Source organism: Aotus nancymaae, unplaced genomic scaffold (genome assembly GCF_030222135.1).
Source record: "Aotus nancymaae isolate 86718 unplaced genomic scaffold, 86718_ANA_hifiasm-v0.15.2.pri h1tg000018l, whole genome shotgun sequence".
Taxonomy (NCBI): domain Eukaryota; kingdom Metazoa; phylum Chordata; class Mammalia; order Primates; family Aotidae; genus Aotus; species Aotus nancymaae.
Window position 1 is genome coordinate 22,486,866 of NW_026988430.1, and position 25,387 is coordinate 22,512,252.

Sequence of the window (25,387 nt, forward strand, 5' to 3'; positions counted from 1 at the left end):
GTTGTATTCAGCAATGTAAATTAGGCCACAGATAAAGCATTCTGTGTATTTTAAGCTCAAAACCATCAGTGTCACAGAGCCGAGAGGTAAACAGATGCCTGTGCAATTTCACCGAGGCAATGGCCAGATGTTCCTATTCACTCTCCTGTTGTGTGCCGGACAAACATATTGTATATACTTTCACACTGACAGCACACATTACCCCTTTCTCTAATTGAAAAGTTGAAGTGAAGGACAGTGGTTTCTCTGCCAGCATTCCTTGGACAAAATTTTGATTTTGGAAAAAACACATGCATTTTGGGTTTACTTTATCTTCCCATCATTAAGGAAGGACAGGTCGTCACATGCCATGAACTGAAGAATCAAACTCCTTCAAGGAACTTCCTATGAATATTTTTGGTGTGATGAAATAAATACATGTTACCTAGACACTATTTGATTTCCCAGTTTCCAGACTTACTTTAGGTTTTCGGCTACCCTCCTTGAGAAAGAAATGAAACTACAAATGGCCTCCACATTTTCTGAGGCACCTGTCCGATAAAAAGCTGCCAGACTGGTAATCTGAGATAGATCATTAGCTTCACAAAATGATGTCAGACTTGAGGCAGACATAACAGCATTTGTAATGAAGTCATTTGTAATCCCATCATTTTGAAATCTGCCCAAGTATCTTTTATTTCAAAGCCCTTTGAGATGAAGACAGCTTCGCCTGGCAAGGGGAAGGATGGTCAATTGAAGCTGTTGGAGACTAGGCATGGTGGCTCATGCCTGTAATCCCAGCACTTTCAGAGGCCAACATAAGAGGATCACTTGAGCCCAGGAGTTCAAGATTAGCCTAAGCAACATAGGGAGATCCTGTCTCTAGATTAAAAAAAAAAAAATCAGCCAGCATGGTGATGCATGCCTGCAGTCCCAGCAATGTTGTAGGGCTCGTTTAGAGACCACTAGAAGCAGCATTACATGGGCTTAGGAAAGGAAACCCAGGCATGTACCATCAGAACTTCTAGAGTGGAATGTTGTATTTACAACAATGGAAATATGAATTCAACCTTCAGAAAATGTTGGCTCCACAAAACAGATCCCAAAGATTGTTGAGTAGCTTCACTGTTTCAACAAGGTCAGCTTTTATTTTAAACCTGATGAAAATGTGTTCCAAAGAGCCCATTTAAATTCCAAGCTCTTGGCTGGGCACGGTGGCTCACACCAGTAATCCCAGCACTTTGGGAGGCCAAGGTGGGTGGATCACTTGAAGTCAGGAGTTCAAGACCAGCCTGGCCAACATGGCGAACCCTCATCTCTACTAAAAATACAAAAATTAGCCAGGCATGGTGGTGCATGCCTGCAATCCCAGCTACTCAAGAAGCTGAGGCATAAGAATCGCTTGAACCTGGGAGGCGGAGGTTGCAGTGAGCCAAGATCATGTCACTGTACTCCAGCCTGGGTGACAGAGCAAGACTCTGTCTCAAAAATTAGTTAATTAGTTAATTAATTAATTCCAAGGCCCTAAGGCTTTAAATAGATTGTGTGAAAAATACACAAATTTTATGCCATGTGTATGGAAGCTAACATACACACACACACACACAAATATGTATACTATGTATATGTACACCAGCAGCAATATTTGTGAGTAATCTGTAATATGGAAAGACAACTAATTCTTGATAACCCAACAAAGAGTTACTAATTCTCCCCACTTACCTCTAAGGAAAAGAATAAAAACAGATAGTAAATTTCTGTTTTCTATTACTTTAATACTCCCAATATTTCAGAGTTTTACCTGGGAAAGCCATTCTTCGTCTTCCTGTCCACTATGGTCAGAAGCTAAACTGTCATAAGACCCATGTCGAGTAATGGGCCCAGGACTTCCAGGGGGAACCACTATAGGAGAAAGAAAATAGATTTAAAGTACTTTATTCCATGCAGTAGAAAAACAGATGTGGGCACAATCATTTTGGATACTGTGGTAATTTATAAGATAAAATATAATACTTTAAAGCACAGAGGCAATTCAAATAATTATTGAACAAGTAAGAATAAAGTTCTTAGGAACAAGATACTTTAAAAAATATTTACAGGAATTTCGTAATGACATCTTCTTCCAATAAAAGAAATAAACAACTAAGTACATGCGAATAGCAAAAGTACACTGAAGAGCAGTGACAAATCTATTTATTGGGGGAATGACATTAGGATTCTTTAAGAGAGTTTACGTAGCAGCTTCATATAAATGCTAGGCATAAAAATGCACATTTAATTGAAAAACACTTTCGGTTCCTGAAAAAATTCATTTATCCAGAGAAGTGTATCATTTTTCTTAGATACCTGAGTAGTTTTCATGATTCTTAAGTGGTACGACACAGTCAAATTATAAACAGCCTACTTTTTAATTCAAATAGGAACATCTGCTTAGTAAAACAATAAAATAGTTCAAAAACATTTACTGAGTTCCTAATATGAACCAGACATTATCTCCTCAAAGTCTTAGTCTCTTCTTTGGAAGTTACCACTCACTCACTCTGTCTGTCTCCATATCTCTAAAAATATTTTTTCTTTTTTTTTTTTTACAGCAGTTTTATGTTCACAGCAAAGTAGAGCTAAAGATACAGATATTTCCCATATAACCCGAAACTCATACATACTTATTTAACCTTTTTTTTTTTTCTTAAGAGATAGGATCTCACTGTATCACCCAGGCTGGAGTGCAGTGGCATGATCATAGCTCACTGTAACCTCAAACTTATGGGCTCAAACCATCTTCTCACCTCAGTCTAATAAGTAGCTGAGACTACAGGCATGAGCCACCATGTCTCCCCAATATTTTCTTTTTTGTAGAGACAGGATCTCACAATGTTGACCAGGTTGGTCTCGAACTCCTGGCCTCAAGTGATCCTCTGGCTTTGGCTCTCAGAGTGCTGGGATTATAGGCATGAACCACCACACCTGGCCTACCATTTTAATACTCAGAGAAATAAGCAATGAAGTACTGGGAGGAACAGAGGAAAAAGAGGGGAGGTAAGCAGGAAGAAAAGTAAGAAAGTAAAAGATGATCATTAAAGCAGTATGGAAGAAATAGAAAAGAATGAGAAGCAGAAAATAACCTGATAATTTCCACCACCCAGAGACATTTATATATACACATCAACATACAAAAATTTCCTTGAGCTAGATTCCTACATATGTAAACAGAGGATGTGAATATATAAATTTCTTAACATATATTCCCAGAAAGAGTTATACACTTAACCCAACCAGTGAAGAGAATGCCAGCCTCACTGAGCTTTTGCTAGAACATGGTAGTATTTTGAAAAACTATACCTTAGTGAAATAGACACAAATAAAATAGACAAAGCATAATCTAGGGCAAGATTTTAAAAGACACAGACTCACAAAAAGCTTATCTTAACTTGCTGCAAGAGGAGAAATGCTGATTCAGTGAATTACCCAACAGAGGCATACATAATATTGAAGTGTAAGATCTGCAGCGGTTAAAACTTTTAGCTGCTAGTTCTTCAAAATCATAGTTCTACAGCCAAGAAGCATGGGGGCATTTGCACAAAATACAAATGATCACAAAAGCATACACCTATATTCTTGTGATGACAGTAATATCAAGAAGAAAAGAAAGAAGTAAAGAATACTACTAATAATACTACTATTATTTCAGCATTCTTTTGGAAATAATTGATATATGTTGAAAGGCTGATAAGTAAACTGATGTTTTCAAAAGGCTAAATTATTTTCATACCAGTAAATTCTATATTAATTCTTAATACAGAGAAGAATAAGAGAATCCTAGAAATTCCCACCCCTTAAATACCAGTGAAAAATGTGAATATGGATAAATATTTAGAGGCTGGAAAGCAGATGAGGGCAGAGAAGATTTTTAAAGAGGTAAGGTAATATGTTCTGCAAATATCTGAAGGAAAGGTGTTACAAACGGAATGTTAAGTACAAAGATTTTGAAGTGTAAACATAAAGGAAATCACTAACAGCCAGGAGGCCACTGTGCTTTGGTGGGGTAAGCCATGTCGTGAGTGGAAGATGAGCCAGCAAGGCAAAGGGGGCAGGACCAGCAGATTATCGTGGACTTTTCCTTTCTTTTTTTCTTTTCTTTTCTTTTTTTTTTTTTTAATAAAGCTGGAGTAATATAATGGAAAGCAATTGGAAAGTTATAAGTAGAAGTGAGAAACCACGCCTTACATGACTAGCTAGTACCTAATGTGAATTTCTCCAAGAGTTTATGTTGTGTTTTATATATGCTGAGTCTATGAGTCTAGACTAGTACATGTCACAGAATAAGTACTCAATTAAGTATTTACTGGGTGTTTGGAGTTTTGGATTCTATACTAAGTAAGTAATGGCACCAGAATGGCTGGACACTTAATTATCCTTGATCAGAAAAGGGAAAATATAATGTTTGGGATTAGCTTCAAAATAACCCAGTGGCAGGGATGGAGGTGGGAAGAAGGATTACAGATGAAAAGAAGATTGGTCATTAGTTGATCATTGTCATAGCCGGCTGATAGCCACATGGAGGTTCATTATACTATTATTTTCTAGTTTTGTGTATGTTTGGAATTTTCCAGTGAGAAAGGAGGAGGATCCTCTCTGCCCTCATTAACTTTCTGAAGGAAGTAATAAAGATTCCAAATATATATGTAGAAATAGTACCATAAACATGCGTCCCAAAATTCTAGAGATTGTAAGAATTTCCATCTCCTTTTATCACTAAAAATAGTTTTCTAATTAAGCATGCGTGAAAGCCATCAGAAGATGGGCAATATAAAAAATAAGTATGGTGGGATAATACTTTTCACCATCAAATACATATCCTTCCTTATCCGTACCATTTTTTCCATGTTTGATACATTTTTATTACTAAATTGGGTAACAGGCACAAACATCAAAACAGGAAAAGCATATAACTAGAAGATAACTAAAATCCAAGTAATTTTGAAAAGTCTGGAAGAAGAGTGCAATAAGGGAATATATTTTTTCACAATAAACTAATTAACTGGCACTGTGGTATTAAACATACAACTAGATATATTACTGTTCAAAATTGATAATGTAATATATTAAAATCTGTTGGTCTTCCTATCATATTCAGTATTGGATTCTTTTTTTTTTGAGATGGTGTCTCGCCAGCTGGAGTGCAGTGGCGCAATCTCAGTTCACTGCAACCTCTGCCTCCTGGGTTCAAGCAATTCTCCTGCCTCAGCTTCCCAAGTAGCTGGGATTACAGGTACATGCCATCAGGCCCAACTAATTTTAGTATTTTTAGTAGAGACAGGGTTTCACCATTTTGCCCGCCTCAGCCTCCCAAAGTGCTGGGATTACAGGCATGAACCACTGTGCCCGGCCCAGTATTGGATTCTTTACAGTTTTAGGAATACAATATGCAGTATGGAATACCTTACAACAGTCCCAACAGTATAGCAAGCCAGAGCCTTGTTCCTCCAAATGTGGTCCTCAGACCATCAACATTGACATTCCTGGCAGAGCTTGTTAGAAATAAGCAACTTCAGGTTCCACCCACCCAGGCCTACTGAATTACAATCTGCATTTCAATAAGATCCCTAGGTGATTTCATTACACATTAAAATTTGAGAGCTGTGATATACAGGGGTAGACTCACTGCCATTCCTCTAAAATAACCAGTAGCAAAAGTTTGGAGAATCTATATTATCCTCTAGAAGGAAAATAATATGACAAACTGGTTTTCATTTGAGAGCTTAGGAGGAAAATAATTAGCTACTTAAAACTGTTTCTAAAATCCAGACAAGAAAATTCTGAAATAAGCATGGTTATTTTGAGATTAAGTTAACTATAAATTATTAGAAATTTAAAATAGAAAAGTACTATCATTTTCATAGGATTTACTTTTTTGTCCACTTCTTATCCTTCTAAACTCTTCACTGTAACCTCAAATTTCAGTACAGATGGCCATTATAGCAGAAAAGCCAAGTTCTGTTTGCCATGGCTGATGTTGGGGATATGTCAAGCCAGTAGTTGCATGAGTTAAAGTGACAGATCTAAAACGTTCAGCTTACCAGTATTCAATACTTATCTTAGTTTTTGTTGTTGTAGTTGTTGTTTTAGCCAAGGGTGGTTAAGTGTTTGGAAATGAAAGCTTTATCCTTAGGTGGTTTTTGTTTTACAGATATGATCTGCCAGAGTCACACAACTTTCACACAAAGAAATCAGGAAGTCTCTTGATTTTGGTCAGTCTACATACGGTATTGAAAAGCTTTGTGAGAGTAATTCTTTTTAATATTACCAGGCTGTCTGTGTAAATATAGAAAGCCAGCCTAGGAGACAGGATAAGTTATCTGTGCGAAGGGCCCATAATCAATAGCCAGTATTCTAGTTTAAAATTCATTCTTGGCCAGTCATGGTGGCTCACGCCTGTAATCCCAGCACTTTGGGAGGCCAAGGCATGTGGATCATGAGGTCAGGAGTTTGAGACCTGCCTAGAGAACATGGCAAAACCCTGTCTCTACTAAAAATACAAAAATTAGCCAGACATGATGGCATTCATCTATAATCCCAGCTACTGGGGAGGCTGAGGCAGGAGAATTGCTTAAACCCGGGAGGCAGAGGTTGCAGAGAGACAAGATCATGCCTCTGCACTCCAGCCTTGGCCACAGAGCAAGACTCCATCTCAAAAAAAAAAAAAAAAGGTTGTTTTCAATAGCTTTGGGTACAAAAAGGAAAAAATAAACTAAGTGTTTGCTCTTTTTATATAGCATATATTTTCTTAGTTTGTACTAACACTTTCTCATATTACAAAGACAATTTCATGGAAGAATCTTCCTTTCGATATTGAATCAACTGAAATTACACAAATAGAACTATACATTTAAAAAATTCTCATTTGAATAACAAAAAAGACAAGTTAAACAACAACAAAAAAGTTTGCTTTTTTGTTTTGTTTTGTTTTTGTTTTGAGACAGGGTCTTACTCTGTCACCGAGGCTGTAGCACAGTGGCGTTATCTTGGCTCACTGCAACCTCTGCCTCCCGTGTTCAAGTGATCTTCCCAACTCAGCCTCCCGAGTAGCTGAGATTATAGGTGTGCACCATCACATCCAGCTAATTTTTGTATTTTTAGTAGAGATGGGGTTTTGTCATGTTGGCCAGACTGGTCTCGAACTCCTGACCTCAAGTGATCCACCTGCCTTAGCCTCTCAAAGTGATAAGATTACAGCCATGAGCCACCACACTTGGCCTGAAAGCTTTTCTTTTTTGCAGGTGGACGTTGAAGAGTAGGCCTAATTTGGTTTTGTTTTAAAAGTCCCAAAACAAAAGCAGTTTAAAACCTAATTAAAATGAATTCTAAAAACTGTGCACTAAACTACCGATCTCTGGCACCACTTCCTGTTTTCTTTTTCACTGGCTCAGTTGCACCACTCTCCATCACATTCATCATCACCATCAAATTTAGTTTTCTTGCCCTGAAACAGTTCTTTTCCTTTAGCAAACCCAGGCTGGTCAGCTTTATTACTCTTTCCTTTTCCTGTACATCTGCAACCTTTTGACTTCCATTTGTTGGAGGATTCTTGTTGGTCTTGCACGATTTTTTTCAATGCTTCTTTTTCATCTCTCCTTCTACTATTTCCCAAGTCACTCCTTTGTTTTTTAATTGTAAGTTGCCATTATTTACGTCTGTGGCTTTACCTCCTACTTCCTTGGCTTTTTCTTTAAATAGAATTATCCTCTCTTTTGCTCCTCTGGCAAAGTCTATCCATTTTATTTCACCACATCTATTTATTTATATTAAAAAAATTTCCCCCAATCCAGGTAGGAAGAACATTCTACGTTTACTACTTTGGGAAGGAATGACATATCATTTCACATGAAAAAAAGAACTGATAACCTTGATTTAAAAAAAAAAAAGTATGATAAGAGCAAAGTTTCCATGTTTCTAACCATTCAAATATTAGGAATGATACCCTGAGATTGGAGCAAAAGTGGCAAAGACAGAAAGGGGAAAAAAGAGGGTTGCAAAGAGGAGTGGGAAATGACAGAATCCCAGAAAAAGTTTTAGGGACCAGTGGCTGTGAAAACGTATGTCTTCGTTCTTGGGCTGAGTTAAAGGAAGTGGCATGAGATCCCACATGGTACAAGAGTAGAAAAGGTGTGCACATAGTGTGTGTGTACAGCCAGGTCTGTGACAATCTTACTATGTTTCCCATGGCTTACAGGAGAAGAATGTTTCATACATGTACAAGAATAACACAGACACAGTCCAGAGAACTGACAGGAGTTGGATAAGAAACAAGAAGGGGCCAGGCGCAGTGGCTCATGCCTGTAATCCCAGCACTTTGGTAGGCCAAGGCGAGTGGATCACAAGCTCAAGAGTTCGAGGCCATCCTGGCCAATATAGTGAAACCCCGTCTCTACTAACAAATACAAAAATTAGTTGGGCATGATGGTGCATGCCTGTAGTCCCAGCTACTCGGGAGGCTGAGACAGGAGGATTGCTTGAACCCAGGAGGCAGAGGTTGCAGTGAGCTGAGATCGCACCACTGCACTCCAGCCTGGCGCCTACCAAAAAAGTGAGACTCTGTCTCAAAAAAAAAAAAAAAAAAAGAATGGATGCTGCAGAGACCTATATGAACCAATGACCAATGATCAGGTGAGGAAATGGGACCTGTCAGTGGTAGCAGTTAGGATAAAATGTCCCCAAATCCCTTCCCTTATACTTTCATGCCCTATAAACCCTAGAGAATGTAAATATCACTTTGGAGGCAGTATAATTGATTGAGATTAATTTTTCCACTTCTCTTAGAATGGAGGTACTAAAAAAGACTTCATAGAGCTTATTTAAAGAAAAATAAAGTTATATATCTTGCAAATCCAAGTTCAATGGACCAAGATACACAATAGCTACCCTAAAGAAAAATGTTCAGTATCTTTTATATTTACCAATTGTCCTTAGATAATTAATAGACTTGGTAGAAGAAAAGGATATAAATCTTGCCATGTTCTCAGTACAGTAATTTTCAAACACACCTAATCTACCAAACTGAAACGGATATGCTATCAATTTACTTTAGAGAATACAACTTCAAAAGTATTGCCTCTATACACAGGAATTTGCCAAATATAGATCAACAAGCAAGGACAGGATGAGTAGATCATTATGAGGTAACTGTGAGCCGGTCCATTTTTAGTGTTTGTAAGCAAATTGTGTTTGTAGTGAATAAATAAGAGCTAAAAAAAAAAAAATCACTAACGGTATTTTTCTTACAGGGATATATGGGCTTCTGTGTATATATGTGTGTGTTTCTATGTATATATTTATATGTTTTCTTTCTTTCTTTTTTTTTTTTTTTTTGAGATGAAGTCTCACTCTGTCACCAGGCTGGAGGGCAGTGGCGTGATCTCAGTTCACTGCAACCTCGACCTCCTGGGTTCAGGCAATTCTCCTGCCTCGGTCTCCTGAGTAGTTGGGACTACAGGTGAGCACCACCACACCCAGCTAATTTTTGTATTTTTAGTAGAGACGGGGTTTCATCATGTTGGCCAAGATGGTCTCCATCTCTTGACCTTGTGATCTGCCTGCCTTGGTCTTTCAAAGTGCTGAGATTACAGGCGTGAGCCACCGAGCCCGGCCTATTTATATATTTTCATATGTGAGTATGTGTAAACCAGACAAAAGCCAATCTACTTTAGGGCTGACCATTGAAAATTAGTCCTGTTAATCTAAACCAAAAATACCGCCAAGTCCGTAGAATAACATATATAAAGTTATGAAATGAAAGATTAACGGTCCTTTAATAATATCCATAAGTCTGAATCCCATATAACAAAATTCACAATATTCCAAAAGGTCAATTAATAATATAACTTTTCAAATCAAAATCTTGGAAGAATTCTATTTTTGAATTTTTAGATGTCTTCTGCAACTTAATACAAGAATCAACGTGTAAAGAATTTTTTAAAATTACCCACAGAAAATATGGTATTTATGAGTTAGAGAAAGTTAAAAGTATTGCTTAATATATTATTAAACTATAGGTGCAGAGTATTAAAGTGTGCAAATAATAATTGCAAGATTAAAGGTATAAGCATTAATATTAACAGACATCTAAACTGACATCTTTAAGTTTTTTCAAATATTTGCTTCTTTAACACTACTTAATATAGGTTAGGATGGGTGAATTTGAACCAAGATTCCAAGAATAAGTTATTACCATTCCTAGAAAAATTTAAACCTAACATTTCAATTTTTCCCTCAAAAGAAGAAAACCTTAATTTTATGGAATCAAATTCCTTTTAAAATATTCCCAAAGAAATGGCTAGGTATCAAAAAAGCTCATCTGCAATTAATCCAGTCTTCTACTTTGAATACAAAAGGTAAGAGTTTTTTTTTTTCTTTTTTAATTGCATTTTAGGTTTTGGTGTACATGTGAAGAACATGCAAGATTGTTGCATAGGTACACACGTGGCAGTGTGATTTGCTGCCTTCCTCCCCATCACCTATATCTGGCATTTCTCCCCATGCTATCTCTTCCCAACGCCCCACCCCCTGCTGTCCCTACCCTGTTTCCCCCTGACAGACCCCAGTGTGTGATGCTCCCCTCCCTGTGTCCCCATGTTCTCACTGTTCAACACCCGCCTATAAGTAAGAACATGTGGTGTTTGACTTTGTTCTTGTGTCAGTTTGCTGAGAATGATGGTTTCCAGGTTCATCCACGTCCCTACAAATGACACGAACTCATTGTTTTTGATGGTGGCATAATATTCCATGGTGTATATGTGCCACATTTTCCCTGTCCAGTCTATCATCGATGGGCATTTGGGTTGGTTCCAGGTCTTTGCTATTGTAAACTGTGCTGCAATGAACATTTGTGTGCATGTGTCCTTATAGTAGAAAGATTTATAATCCTTTGGATATATACCCAGTAATGGGATTGCTGGGTCAAATGGAATTTCTATTTCTAGGTCCTTGAGGAATCGCCACACTGTCTTCCACAATGGTTGAACTAATTTACACTCCCACCAACAGTGTAAAAGTGTTCCTATTTCTCCACATCCTCTCCGGCATCTGTTGTCTCCGGATTTTTTAACGATCGCCATTCTAACTGGCGTGAGGTGGTATCTCAATGTAGTTTTGATTTTCATTTCTCTAATGACCAGTGATGATGAGCATTTTTTCATATATTTGTTGGCCTCATGTATATCTTCTTTTGTAAAGTGTCTGTTCATATTCTTTGCCCACTTTTGAATGGGCTTGTTTGTTTTTTTCTTGTAAATCTGTTTTAGTTCGTTGTAAATTCTGGATATCAGCCCTTTGTCAGATGGGTAAACTGCAAAAATTTTTTCTCATTCAGTTGGTTGCCGATTCACTCTAATGACTGTTTCTTTTGCCATGCAGAAGCTGTGGAGTTTGATTAGGTCCCATTCGTCTATTTTGGCTTTTGTTGCCAATGCTTTTGGTGTTTTGGTCATGAAATCCTTGGCTACGCCTATGTCCTGAATGGTTTTGCCTAGATTTTCTTGTAGGGTTATTATGGTGTTAGGTCTTATGTTTAAGCCTTTAATCTATCTGGAGTTAATTTTAGTGTAAGGGGTCAGGAAGGGGTCCAGTTTCTGCTTTCTGCACATGGCTAGCCAGTTTTCCCAACACCATTTATTAAACAGGGATTCCTTTCCCCATTGCTTGTTTCTGTTGGGTTTGTCAAAGATCGGATGGTTGTAGATATGTTGTGTTGCCTCCAAGGCCTCTGTTCTGTTCCATTGGTCTATATCTCTGTTTTGGTACCAGTATCATGCTGTTTTGATTACTGTAGCCTTGTAGTATTAGTTTGAAGTCCGGTAGCGTGAAGCCTCCTGCTTTGTTCTTTTTCCTTAGAATTGACTTGGCTATGCGAGCTCTCTTTTGGTCCATATGAAGTTTAAGGTGGTTTTTTCCAGTTCTGTGAAGAAGGTCATTGGTAGCTTGATGGGGATAGCATTGAATCTGTAAATTACTTTGGGCAATATGGCCATTTTCACAATATTGATTCTTCCTAACCATGAGCATGGAATGTTTCTCCATCTGTTCGTGTCCTCTCTTATTTCGTTGAGCAGTGGTTTGTAGTTCTCCTTGAAGAGAGGTCCTTTACATTCCTTGTTAGTTGTATTCCTAGGTATTTTATGCTCTTTGTAGCAATTGTGAATGGCAGTTCGTTCTTGATTTGGCTCTCTTTAAGTCTGTTATCAGTGTATAGGAATGCTTGTGATTTTTGCATGTTGATTTTGTATCCTGAGACTTTGCTGAAGTTGCTTATCAGTTTCAGGAGATTTTGGGCTGAGACGATGGGGTCTTCTGGATATACAATCATGTCATCTGCAAATAGAGACAATTTGACTTCCTCCTTTCGTATCTGAATACCCTTTATTTCTTTTTCTTGCCTGATTTCTCTGGTTAGAACTTCCAGTACTATATTGAATAGGAGTGGCGAGAGAGGGCATCCTTGTCTAGTGCCAGATTTCAAAGGGAATGCCTCCAGGTTTTGCCCATTCAGTATGATATTGGCTGTCGGTTTGTCGTAAATAGCTTTTATTATTTTGAGATACGTTCCATCAATACCTAGTTTATTGAGGGTTTTTAGCATAAAGCGCTGTTGAATTTTGTCAAAGGCCTTCTCTGCATCAATTGAGATAATCATGTGGTTTTTGTCTTTGGTTCTGTTTACGTGGTGAATTACATTTATAGACTTGCATATGTTGAACCAGCCTTGCATCCCCTGGATGAATCCTACTTGATCTTGGTGGTTAAACTTTTTGATGTGCTGTTACAATCGGCTTGCAGGTATTTTATTGAAGATTTTTGCATCTATGTTCATCATGGATATTGGCCTGAAGTTTTCTTTTCTTGTTGAGTCTCTGCCGTGTTTTGGTATCAGGATGATGTTGGTCTCGTAAAATGATTTGGGAAGGATTCCCTCTTTTTGGATTGTTTGGAATAGTTGCAGAAGGAATGGTACCAGCTCCTCTTTGTATATCTGGTAGAATTCGGCTGTGAACCCATCTGGACCTGGGCTTTTTTTGGGTGGCAGGCTCTTAATTGCTGCCTCAACTTCAGACCTTGTTATTGGTCTATTCAGGATTTCAGCTTCTTCCTGGTTTCGGCTTGGGAGGAGGCAAGTGTCCAAGAATTTATCCATATCTTCCAGGTTTACTAGTTTATGTGCATAGAGATGTTTGTAATAATCTCTGATGATGGTTTGTATTTCTTTGGAATCTGTGGTGATATCCCCTTTATCGTTTTTTATTGCATCTATTTGGTTATTCTCTCTTTTCTTTTTTATTAATCTGGCTAGTGGTCTGTCTATTTTGTTGATCTTTTCGAAAAACCAGCTCCTGGATTTATTGATTTTTTGAAGGGTTTTCTGTGTCGCTATCTCATTCAGTTCTGCTCTGATCTTAGTTATTTCTTGTCTTCTGCTAGGTTTTGAGTTTTTTTGATCTTGCTCCTCTAGCTCTTTCAATTTTGACGATAGGGTGTCAATTTTAGATCTCTCCTTGCTTCTCATGTGGGCACTTATTGCTATATATTTTCCTCTAGACACTGCTTTAAATGTGTCCCAGAGATTCTGATGTGTTGTGTCTTCGTTCTCGCTGGTTTCGAAGAACATCTTTATTTCGTAAGAGTTTTATCATTAACGTATTGAATATAATGTATGTTAGAACAGGTAATTAATTACTCTCATTATATTGGCCATGATTTTAGATACTCAGGAAAAAAATTAGAGCTCCTAAAAATGAAGCTTATAAGATTTAAGTATTTCTTTACAAAGAAAAAATAAAAATAAAAATATCTGTATCCAGCGCTATTTCATTTAAAGCAATGAAAAACAATTGCCAATGTATGTAAAAGTTAAAAGACTACACAGAGCTTATAAGCATCCTCTTTATATAAACTAGCAGAAAGCATAATACTGAACATCGAGCATTGCTTATTTATGAAAGTAAAGAAGGAAAAGTCTATTTTGATTGGTTTTGTTCTGTTCTTGTTCTATCCTTTCCTATATTTCTTAAATTTCCAGTAATAAAGTCTCTTAGCTGTAGCTCTGGAAGCTTTAAAGGACACAGCTGATCAACTACTGTTTGTAAACTCCAGCCTCCCAACTCTAGCAGATATTAAGAAGCTCTTCTACTCCTTGAAATTAATGGCAATGCTATCACTATCAGAGAAATCTGCTTCTCAAATTAAAGATAAAAATGCTGACCCTAATGGTACCTAGTTTTATATGTGAGATAATCATATAGTTACCTACATTAAGGTTTTGTTGGAAATTTAAAATATGATAACAGGCTGAATATATATATCTAGAAAAAAATTTAGTCTTTTAATTCAAAAATTCACTCTGATCTATAAATGAAGATTAAATACATTTATAAGTTTAATTATAAAGGTAAAATTCACACTCTGATTTATAAGTGAAGAATCAAAGATGGACCCCAAAGCTCTTATCTGGACAAGTGAATGCAAACTGGGTCCTTCTGGCAGATGAGTTTTATATGCGCAGTGGCATTCTTCAGATTCAGGACCAGATACCGTTTTTGTTTTCTCCTACTTTTTACCATTTCTCCACCCTTCCTCCGCAAACAATAAAACCCTTCCCATGTTAAAGTTTTTACTGGAAACCTGAGAGATGAATAATGTTATGCCGGCATTTTTCAGTCGTGTAGGTTATTTAGGGTAACAACATTCCTTTTTCTAGCAGCAGAGAAATTTGCAGTTAAATGACATCATGCTGCCTTGAATGAAACAGCTCAGGCTCAAAGTTCACCCAAAGGCCAACAGTGATAAACTCTCTTCCAAAGACAAACTTCAATATATTTTTGGTGCTTATTAAAAACAGAATTTATATAGCACCATATAATAAGCAAGAGCTCTTTACCCAACTCTGTTTCTGATCACAAAGCACTCAGGATGTAAGGATGAAATTCTGATTGGAAATGTAGTTTCTTAGTACAGAAACTAAAATTTGCCTTTTTAAAACAAAGGTTCTGAAGACAAATAATCCAAAAGCAAAATGAACAACGGCAGTTATTAATGAACAAGCAATTCACAAAGAAGGAATTATAATATCCAACAAATATATTTAAATTGTAGTAATTAGAGATCCACCAAGTCAAACAAGTTATCATTGCATACCTATCAAAGTGGCAAAAATTAAAGTGTGATTTTTTTTAAATCACTAAGAAAAGGGAGAAGTTTCTCAGATTAAATATAACACACATAACTACCTTGAAAATGGGTAGTATCAAAATTCACACTGATTCATAAATGTGACAATTTAAATGTAGAGGAATTCACTAAATTTAATACACAGAGCAGTAAAGCAATTCATGGACTACCACTGGTTGTTCTGTTGATTAGCATGCATCCCTATACTAATAAAACAACAATACGTAAAGGGGAACAAGCTTTATCCACATTACATGTTATACGGATCAATGATATTCCTTGCACCCTGACCCTGTAGTACCATAGATGTTCTCTAATTAATTATTAAAGTTTTCTAACAGTCAGTATTGTACATCTCTGGTTTCACTTTCCTTTTATTCCACATTCCCAGAAGAACAGTCACAGGCCATATATAATTAGAAAAAGTATGTATCTTCCCTGTGTATAAGCTAATAGATTTCACTGAAAAAATGACAACTCTGGGTGCATCTTTTCCCCCCTTCATCTCCTTTTCTTTTCCCCAACAGTATCATAATATTACTACAGAAGACATAAACTAAGGAGCTTTCATTTATTGTTCTTGCTACCAAAAAGGTCATTTTACTTTTAGCATCTGGACAAGTTACACCTGGAGGTAGTCTGGCTGGGCTTACAATTGACTTTTACTTCTTAGTGGCCCTAAATATCTCATAAAATAGAAAGAATAAAGTATGATGGGTTCACACTATCAGCCAGATCTCTATTAAGGAAAAAATTTCAGACAGTCCAAGTATGTGTGTGTGTGTATATATATATTATTATTTTTCTTTTTTTTTTTTTTTGAGACAGAGTTTCACTCTTGTTGCCCAGGATGTAGTGCAATGGTACAATCTCAGTTCACTGCAACCTCCGCCTCCTGGGTTCAAGCGATTCTCCTGCCTCAGTCTCCTGAGTAGCTCGGATTACAGACGCCTGCCACCACATATATTTTTTTAAAGAGACAGGTGTCATTATGCTGACCAAGCTGGCATGCAGTGGCTATTCACAACCATGGTCATCACAGTGAACTATAGCCCTGGGCCTCAAGTGATCCTCCTGTCTCAGCCTCCTGAGTAGCTGGAACTACAGGTGTATACCATGGCACCCAGCCTCTAATATACTTCTAAGAAGTGAATAGACTGTAACAATCCCCTCAAAACATTTGCAAGGTCAAGCCATTTTAAGGTCAAGGTGGAGTTTATGAGGGGCCTTCAAAAAGTTCATGGAAATGCATATTGTTAAAAAACTATGCATGGATTTCAAAAAATTTTGCACCAAAATAAATGTACTAACTTGTTATAGCACATCAGGATCTAATTTGAGGTGATAAGAAGGATAAGGTATCAGATTGAAAAAAGCCCCTATCAGAGTAACATGAATTCTGCTAAAACTGAAGTAAGAACTAATGTCAAATTCACAGGCAAGATTGGGTAAAAGAATGGTGAAATTGTTGATACTTTACAAAAAGTTTATGGAGAAAATGCCCTGGAGAAATTAGCGTTTACAAATGGATAGTTCGTTTTAAGAAGGGAGAAGATAGTGTTGAAGATGAAGTCCTCAGTGGCCAAGCCATCCATATCAATTTCATTAAAAAAAAAAACAAAACTCATCTTCTTTGTGCCTTAACTGAAGAGGACCAATGATTAACAGCAGAAACTACAGCCAGTGCCAAAGACATCTCAATTGGTTCCATTTCCCCAATTCTGATTGAAAAATTAAAGGTTAGCAAACTTTCCGCTTGATGGGAGCCAAAACCATTCCACCCAGATCAGCTGCAGACTACAGCAAAGCTTTCAATGGAAATTTTAATCAAGTGGGAACAAGATCCTGAAGCATTTCTTCAAACAACTGTAACAGGAGGCTGGATGTGGGGGCTCACGCCTGTAATCCCAGCACTTTGGGAGGCAAGGCAGGCGGATCACAAGGTCAGGTGTTTGAGACCAGCCTGGCCAACATGGTGAAACCCTATCTCTATTAAAAATACAAAACTTAGCTGGGCATGGTGGCGCACACCTGTAGTCTCAGCTACTTGGGAGGCTGAGGCATGAGAATTATTTGAACCCGGGAGGCAGAGGCTGCAGTGAGCAGAGATTGTGCCACTGCACTCCATCCTGGGCAACAGAGCAAGGCCCACTCTCTCTCAAAAAAAAAAAAACGAAAACTGTAACAAGAAATAAACCGTGGCTTTACTATTATAGTATGATCCAAGAGACAAAGCACAATCAAAGCAATGGCTACCAAGAGGCGGAAGTGGTGCAGTCAAAGCAAAAGTGGGCAAGAGCAAAGGTCATGACAACAGTTTTTTAGGATGCTTGAGGCATTTTGCTTGTTGACTTTCTGGAAGGCTGAAGAAAATAATAACATCTGCTAATTATGATAGTGCTTTCAGAAAATTAGCCAAAGCTTTGGTGGAAAAATGCCTAGGAAAGCTTCACCAGAGAATCCTCTCCACGACAACAATATTCTTGCTCATTCCTCCCAGCAAACAAGGGCAATTCTGTGAGAGTTTTGATGGGAAATCATTAGGCATCTACCTCACAGTCCTGATTTGGCTCCTTTAGACTTTTTGCTTCTAATCTTAAAAAAATCATTAAAGGGCATCCATTTTTCCTTAGTTAATGTAAAAGAGACAGCATTGACAGAATTAAGTTCCCAGGACCTTCAACTCTTTAAGATGGACTAAATGGCTAGTATTATCACTTACAAAAATATCTTTAACTTGATGAGGCTTATCTTGAGAAATAAAGTTTATATTTTTAATTCTTATCTTTTAATTCCATTATTCCACAAACTTTTTGAAGTCCCCTCATATTTACCTGCAAAGACACACACAATATTTACTGACTGTGTTCTACTATAACTCATACTAGTGCAACTCATTTAATACTACACCTGCACTCTATGTACATTAAATCACCATCAGCAGGGTAGCTAGAAAGTAAGTCCACACTCACTATTTTACAGAATTGTATCATAACTATATAAGACCTTGCAAATAAAAACTGTTGTCTTACCATGGGTTATATAATCTGGCCAGACTCGTATATAACAATAAAAGCATTCTTATTAAAGCTCATCTTTATAGTAGTATAGAATATAATATATTATTACTAATAGTAGTTGCCTCCTGGGAGGGGATGAGGATGGTGGTGGATACAGAGGATTTATTTTCCACTGGATATTTTCTGTCACCTTTTAAACTGTGTATATCAGGTAGCTATATAAAAATTCATATTTAATTAAAAGTTGGAAAAAAGAACAATACAATTGATATACTTAGTGCAGTACACCATAGTGAATGCATGTAAACAAATTAGATATACATCAACCGAAGGTTGAAAATGATAAAATAAAAGCAGACCTTACTGCATAGTGGGTCATGTGTTTTTCCCCCTATTTTTTAGGTTCAATAACTTTTTAAAGGGGGTGTGCTACTTCTAATTGGTTTATGCACAGTGTCTCCCTATCTGCTTTTTTATTATCGCTGTATTTACACATACAAATATCAAACATAGGAACAGCTTTATCAACATTGTTGTGTTTTTATTCAGAAGAACGATTATTTGCTGAAGGCATCCTATTCTAAATTCTGTGTAGAATTATGAGTTGTAATCCTTCAACAGTAGCAACTATAATCTCACAGCCAAACCTGAATGTTAGATGCATTTCTTTCAGGAATAATCAATTCTCCATTCCAAATGTAAGGAACACTCTAAAATATAATATATCCTATAAGATACTAGGATGAGTACAGCATATATGGAACCTACTGTAAATTGATGTTGTAAAGGTAAATAATCACTATTTTTGGTCATTAAATTGTGTGCAGTAATCAATGTACCAATTTGTACTTGTAGGAAATAGGACAGTTATTGTAAACTTATTGCTCTTGACTTCATCTACAATGGCACAGTTGAAGAACAAAGACTCTAATGTAGCACTCAGTCTAGTATCTATACCAAGCCCTGAAAAAAAAGCAGGCAGTGGCTAGGGGGGTGATGTTTGTAAATGTAAAAATGGCAAAAATAATTTTTTGCAGAGAGTTAATGCAAGTTCTTTCATGTTTCATTTATTATCTAGTTACATACTAGAAAAACCCACATCATTATACAGCAGGAAGAATTAAATACAGATTTTCTCTTGCCTAAGCAAAAGAGGCAAAGTTGCCTTGGCATGGAGAGATAAAAGCTTTTAGAGACCTGAACGACACCAACATTTTCACTCTATAGTTAGGAACATAATCTAAAATCTTTTCAAACGATCATTAAGCATTCATAATGTTTTCCATATTTTATTTCTAAATTCATCAGAAAATTCTCAAAACTAAACAGACAGGGGAAAACACGAGACAGAGAACACAAGCCTACAACCACTGCAGGGTGTTAACTTTCTAAAAGTAAGAGTATTTTCCAGGCTTGATCTTCCTCTCCTGTACAACGTCAAACTACTAAAGAGAGATCTCCACAAATCACTGCCCCTGCCTCACCTATGTTTTATGTAATGGCATGGGAGTAGTGTTCTTTAAAGTCTTTATAATCAGATGTATAGTGAAGAATCATGGGTAAACAGACACAATAGTTAATGGCTTTCTTATGATACTTTGTGGCAGAATGTTGTAAATTGTTGAAACTTGGTAACTGGTAGATTCCTTATACAACTCTATACTATGTCCGTTTAACATTTCTCTAATAATTTTTTTAAAAAACTATTTTATGAATGTTTCAAAAAGATTGAGCAACCATTTATTGACCTGCAGACTGACAGAGTCATCTTGACTCTTCTAGGCTAGGGTATGGAATATATGAAAGGGTCTGGACCACTCAGTAAGTGATAATTTAAAAAATCATAGTAGAGGTGACAGATCCAAGATGGCCGATTAGGAACAGCTCAGGATTGCAGTTCCCAGTGAAAGCGTGGAGGGTGAGTGGACGCCGCATTTCCAGACAGATTCTTATTGCCCACAGACCAGGAGATTACCAAGCGGAGGAGCCCCAGAGGTCACCAGCGCAGCTGTTATGGCCAGTGTAGCTGTTTCGGTCGGTGCAGCCGGTGTGGCTGTTTCAGCCGGAGCGGCTGTTTTGGCCGGCACCCTGGCACAGCGGTTCTCCATACAAAATACATGGGTCCAGGCACCATTTTAGCTGGTGATTGGAGCTCGGGGAACACAGAGTCGCCCATTCAACTCATAGAAAAGGGGACTGAAACAGGGAGCCAGGCCAGGAGATTCCCGGGCAAAAAAGCACCACGAATCTCAGTGCGGCTATTTCAGTCAATGCAGTGGGTTGCCACACGGGAAATCACACAGATCCTGGCGCCTTTTCAACAGGCGACTGGAACACCTGGGAGACAAAAAAAAAAGGCTCTAAGGCAGGGAGCCAGGTGATCAGGCTCGGCTGGCCCCACCCCCACAAAAAAATAGCAATCTGAAACGCTCTGGATTGAGAGTTTCACAGCAAGCACAGCTGAACCCAGGATGGTCCAGCTCTGTGGGGGAGGGGTGTACACCATTACCGAAGCAGTCCACCACTACGGAGGTAGTCAGCCATTGCTGAGGCAGCCCGCCGTTGCCGAGGCAGCCTGCCATTACAGACAGAGTCCGCCATTACAGACATGAGCCGCCATTGCCGAGGCAGGCAGTTCTAACTACACCCGTATAAACAGGACTGCAAGTAAGTTCACACAACAGCTGGGCAGAGCCCACAGAAGCTCAGCAAAGCCTCTGCAGGCAGACAGTGACTAGGCTGCCTCCTCGCTGGTCAGGGAAGCCCTGAAAAAAGCCAGCAGCACATTAGAAACTCATAAATAAAGCCCTAACTCCCTGGGACAGAGCACCTGGGAAAAAAAAAGGGCGGGGGGCAGTTATGAGTTCAGCTACGGCAGACTTAAACATACCTGCACAGCAACTCTGAATGAACAACGGAGCTCACAGCTCAGCACTTGAGCTCCTATAAAGGACAGACTGTCTCCTCAAGCAGCTCCTTGACCCCCATATATCCAAAGAGTTACCTCATAAAGGAGAGCTCAGACTGACATCAGGCGGGTATCCTTCAGGGACAAAGATAGCAGAAGAAACTGGCAGCACCCTTACTGTTCTACAGCTGCTACAGGCGATCCCCAGGCGAGCAGGGCCTGGAGTGGACCTCAGCAGTCCTACAGCAGAGGGGCCTCACTGGTAGAAGGAAAAATAAGAAAAAGAAAGAAATAACTTCATCATCAACAAACTGGACATCCACTCAGAGACCCAATCTGAAAGTCATCAACTACAAAGATGACAGGTGGCTAAATACACAAAGATGGGAAGAAACCAGCGAAAACAGGATGAAAACACCCAAAATCGAACACCTCTCCTCCTAAAAGGGATCACAACTCCTCACCGGCAAGGGAACAAGACTGGATGGAGAATGAGTGTGATGAATTGACAGAATCAGGCTTCAGAAGGTGGGTAATAAGAAACTTCTGTGAGCTAAAAGAACATGTTCTAACTCAATGCAAAGAAACTAAGAACCTTGAAAAAAGATTTGACAAAATGCTAACGAGAATAAACAACTTAGAGAGGAATATAAGTGAATTGATGGAGCTGAAAAACACAACACGAGAACTTCACAAAGCATACAAAAGTTTCAACAGCCGAATTGACCAAGCAGAAGAAAGGATATCAGAGGTCGAAGATTAACTCAATGAAATAAAATGAGAAGGCAAGATTAGAGAAAAAAGGGTAAAAAGGAATGAACGAAGTCTCCAAGAAATATGGGACTATGTGAAAAGACCTAATCTACGTTTGAAAGGTGTACCTGAATGTGACGGAGAGAATGAATCCAAGCTGGAAAATACTCTTCAGGATATTATCCAGGAAAGCTTCCCCAACCTAGTAAGGCAGGCCAATATTCAAGTCCAGGAAATACAGAGAACACGACAAAGATATTCCTCAAGAAGAGCAACCCCAGGGCACACAATCATCATATTCACCGGGGTTGAAATGAAGGAGAAAATACTAAGGGCAGCCAGAGAGAAAGGTCGGGTTACCCACAAAGGGAAGTCCATCAGACTCACAGCAGATCTTTCAGCAGAAACCCTACAACCCAGAAGAGAGTGGGGGCCAATATTCAACATCCTTAAATAAAAGAACTTTCAACCCAGAATTTCATATCCAGCCAAACCAAGCTTCATAAGTGAAGGAAAAATAAAATCCTTTGTGAACAAGCAAGTACTCAGAGATTTCACCACCACCAGACCTGCTTTACAAGACCTCCTGAAAGAGGCACTAAACACAGAAAGGAACAACCAGTATGAGCCACTGCAAAAACATACCAAATGGTAAAGAGCATCAACACAATGAAGAAACTACATCAACTAATGGGCAAAACAGTCAGGTAGCATTAAAATGGCAGGATCAAATTCACACATAACAATATTAACCCTAAATGTAAATGGGCTAAATGCCCCAATCAAAAGACACAGACTGGCAAATTGGATAAAAAGCCAAAACCCATCAGTGTGCTGTATCCAGGAAACCCATCTGACATGCAAGGATATACAAAGGCTCAAAATAAAGGGATGGAGGAAGATTTACCAAGCAAATGGAGAGCAAAAAAAAGCAGGAGTTGCAATTCTCATCTCAGATAAAAGAGACTTTAAACCAACACAGATCAAAAGAGACAAAAAAGGACATTACATAATGGTAAAAGGATCAATACAACAAGAAGAGGTAATGATCCTAAATACATACACACCCAATACAGGAGCACCCAGATACATAAAGCAAGTTCTTAATGCTTTACAAAGAGGTTAGACTCCCATACAATAATAGTGGGAGATTTTAACACTCCATTGTCAATATTAGAGAGATCAACAAGATAGAAAATTAACAAGAATATCCAGGACTTGAACTCAGACCTGGACCAAGCAAACCTAATAGACATTAACAGAACTCTCCACCCCAAATCCACAGAATATACATTCTTCTTAGCACCACATCACACGTACTCTAAAATTGACCACATAATTGGAAGCAAATCACTCGCAGCAAATGCAAAAGAATGGAAGTCATAACAAACAGTCTCTCAGACCACAGTGCAATCAAGTTAGAACTCAGAATTGAGAAAATAACTCAGAACTGCACAGCTTCATGGAAACTGGACAACTGGCTCTTGAATATTGACTGGATAAACAATAAAATGAAGGCAGAAATAAAGATATTCTTCGAAACCAACGAGAACGAAGACACAACACATCAGAATCTCTGGGACACATTTAAAGCAGTGTCTAGAGGAAAATATATAGCAATAAATGCCCACATGAGAAGCAAGGAAAGATCTAAAATCGACACTCTATCGTCAAAATTGAAAGAGTTAGAGGAGCAAGATCAAAAAAACTCAAAACCTAGCAGAAGACAAGAAATAACTAAAATCAGAGCAGAACTGAAGGAGATAGAGACACAAAAAACCCTTTAAAAAATCAATAAATCCAGGAGCTGGATTTTTTCGAAAAGATCAACAAAATAGACCACTAGCCAGATTAATAAAAAAGAAAAGAGAGAATAATCAAATAGATGCAATAAAAAACGATAAAGGGGATATCACCACAGATTCCACAAAAATACAAACCATCATCAGAGATTATTACAAACATCTCTATGCACATAAACTAGTAAACCTGGAAGAAATGGATAAATTCCTGGACACTTGCCTCCTCCCAAGCCTAAACCAGGAAGAAGCTGAAACCCTGAATAAACCAATAACAAGGTCTGAAGTTGAGGCAGCAATTAAGAGCCTACCACCCAAAAAAGAGCCCACGTCCAGACGGGTTCACAGCCGAATTCTACCAGACATACAAAGAGGAGCTGGTACCATTCCTTCTGAAACTATTCCAAACAATCCAAAAAGAGGGAATCCTTCCCAAATCATTTTACGAGACCAACATCATCCTGATACCAAAACACGGCAGAGACTCAACAAGAAAAGAAAACTTCAGGCCACTATCCATGATGAACATAGATGCAAAAATCTTCAATAAAATACCTGCAAGCCGATTGTAACAGCACATCAAAAAGTTTAACCACCAAGATCAAGTAGGATTCATCCAGGGGATGCAAGGCTGGTTCAACATATGCAAGTCTATAAACGTAATTCACCACGTAAACAGAACCAAAGACAAAAACCACATGATTATCTCAATTGATGCAGAGAAGGCCTTTGACAAAATTCAACAGCGCTTTATGCTAAAAACCCTCAATAAACTAGGTATTGATGGAACGTATCTCAAAATAATAAAAGCTATTTACGACAAACCGACAGCCAATATCATACTGAATGGGCAAAAACTGGAAGCATTCCCTTTGAAATCTGGCACTAGACAAGGATGCCCTCTCTCGCCACTCCTATTCAATATAGTACTGGAAGTTGTAGCCAGAGAAATCAGGCAAGAAAAAGAAATAAAGGGTATTCAAATAGGAAAGGAGGAAGTCAAATTGTCTCTATTTGGAGATGACATGATTGTATATCCAGAAGACCCCATCGTCTCAGCCCAAAATCTCCTGAAACTGATAAGCAACTTCAGCAAAGTCTCAGGATACAAAATCAACGTGCAAAAATCACAAGCATTCCTATACACTGATAACAGACTTAAAGAGAGCCAAATCAAGAACGAACTGCCATTCACAATTGCTACAAAGAGCATAAAATACCTAGGAATACAACTAACAAGGAATGTAAAGGACCTCTCTTCAAGGAGAACTACAAACCACTGCTCAACGAAATAAGAGAGGACACGAACAGATGGAGAAACATTCCATGCTCATGGTTAGGAAGAATCAATATTGTGAAAATGGCCATACTGCCCAAAGTAATTTATAGATTCAATGCTATCCCCATCAAGCTTCCAATGACCTTCTTCACAGAACTGGAAGAAACCACCCTAAATTTCATATGGAACCAAAAGAAAGCTCGCATAGCCAAGTCAATTCTAAGGAAAAAGAACAAAGCAGGAGGCTTCACGCTACCAGACTTCAAACTATACTACAAGGCTACAGTAATCAAAACAGCATGGTACTGGTACCAAAACAGAGATATAGACCAATGTAACAGAACAGAAGCCTTGGAGGAAACACCACACATCTACAACCATCCAATCTTTGACAAACCTGACAAAAACAAGCAATGGGGAAAGGAGTCCCTGTTTA

General features: G+C 38.2%; 1 protein-coding gene across 7 annotated transcripts in view; it reads right to left on the minus strand.

Moving 5' to 3' along the window:
- The window catches only part of BCAS3 (BCAS3 microtubule associated cell migration factor), a 695,431-nt gene that overhangs the window by 304,027 nt on the left and 366,017 nt on the right, over positions 1-25,387 (minus strand). For all 7 annotated transcript variants that reach the window (XM_064378433.1, XM_064378430.1, XM_064378431.1 and 4 more), the window contains one exon: positions 1,781-1,881. In XM_064378433.1, the coding sequence (XP_064234503.1) occupies positions 1,781-1,881 (101 nt within the window). The remainder of the gene's footprint in view (positions 1-1,780; positions 1,882-25,387) is intronic.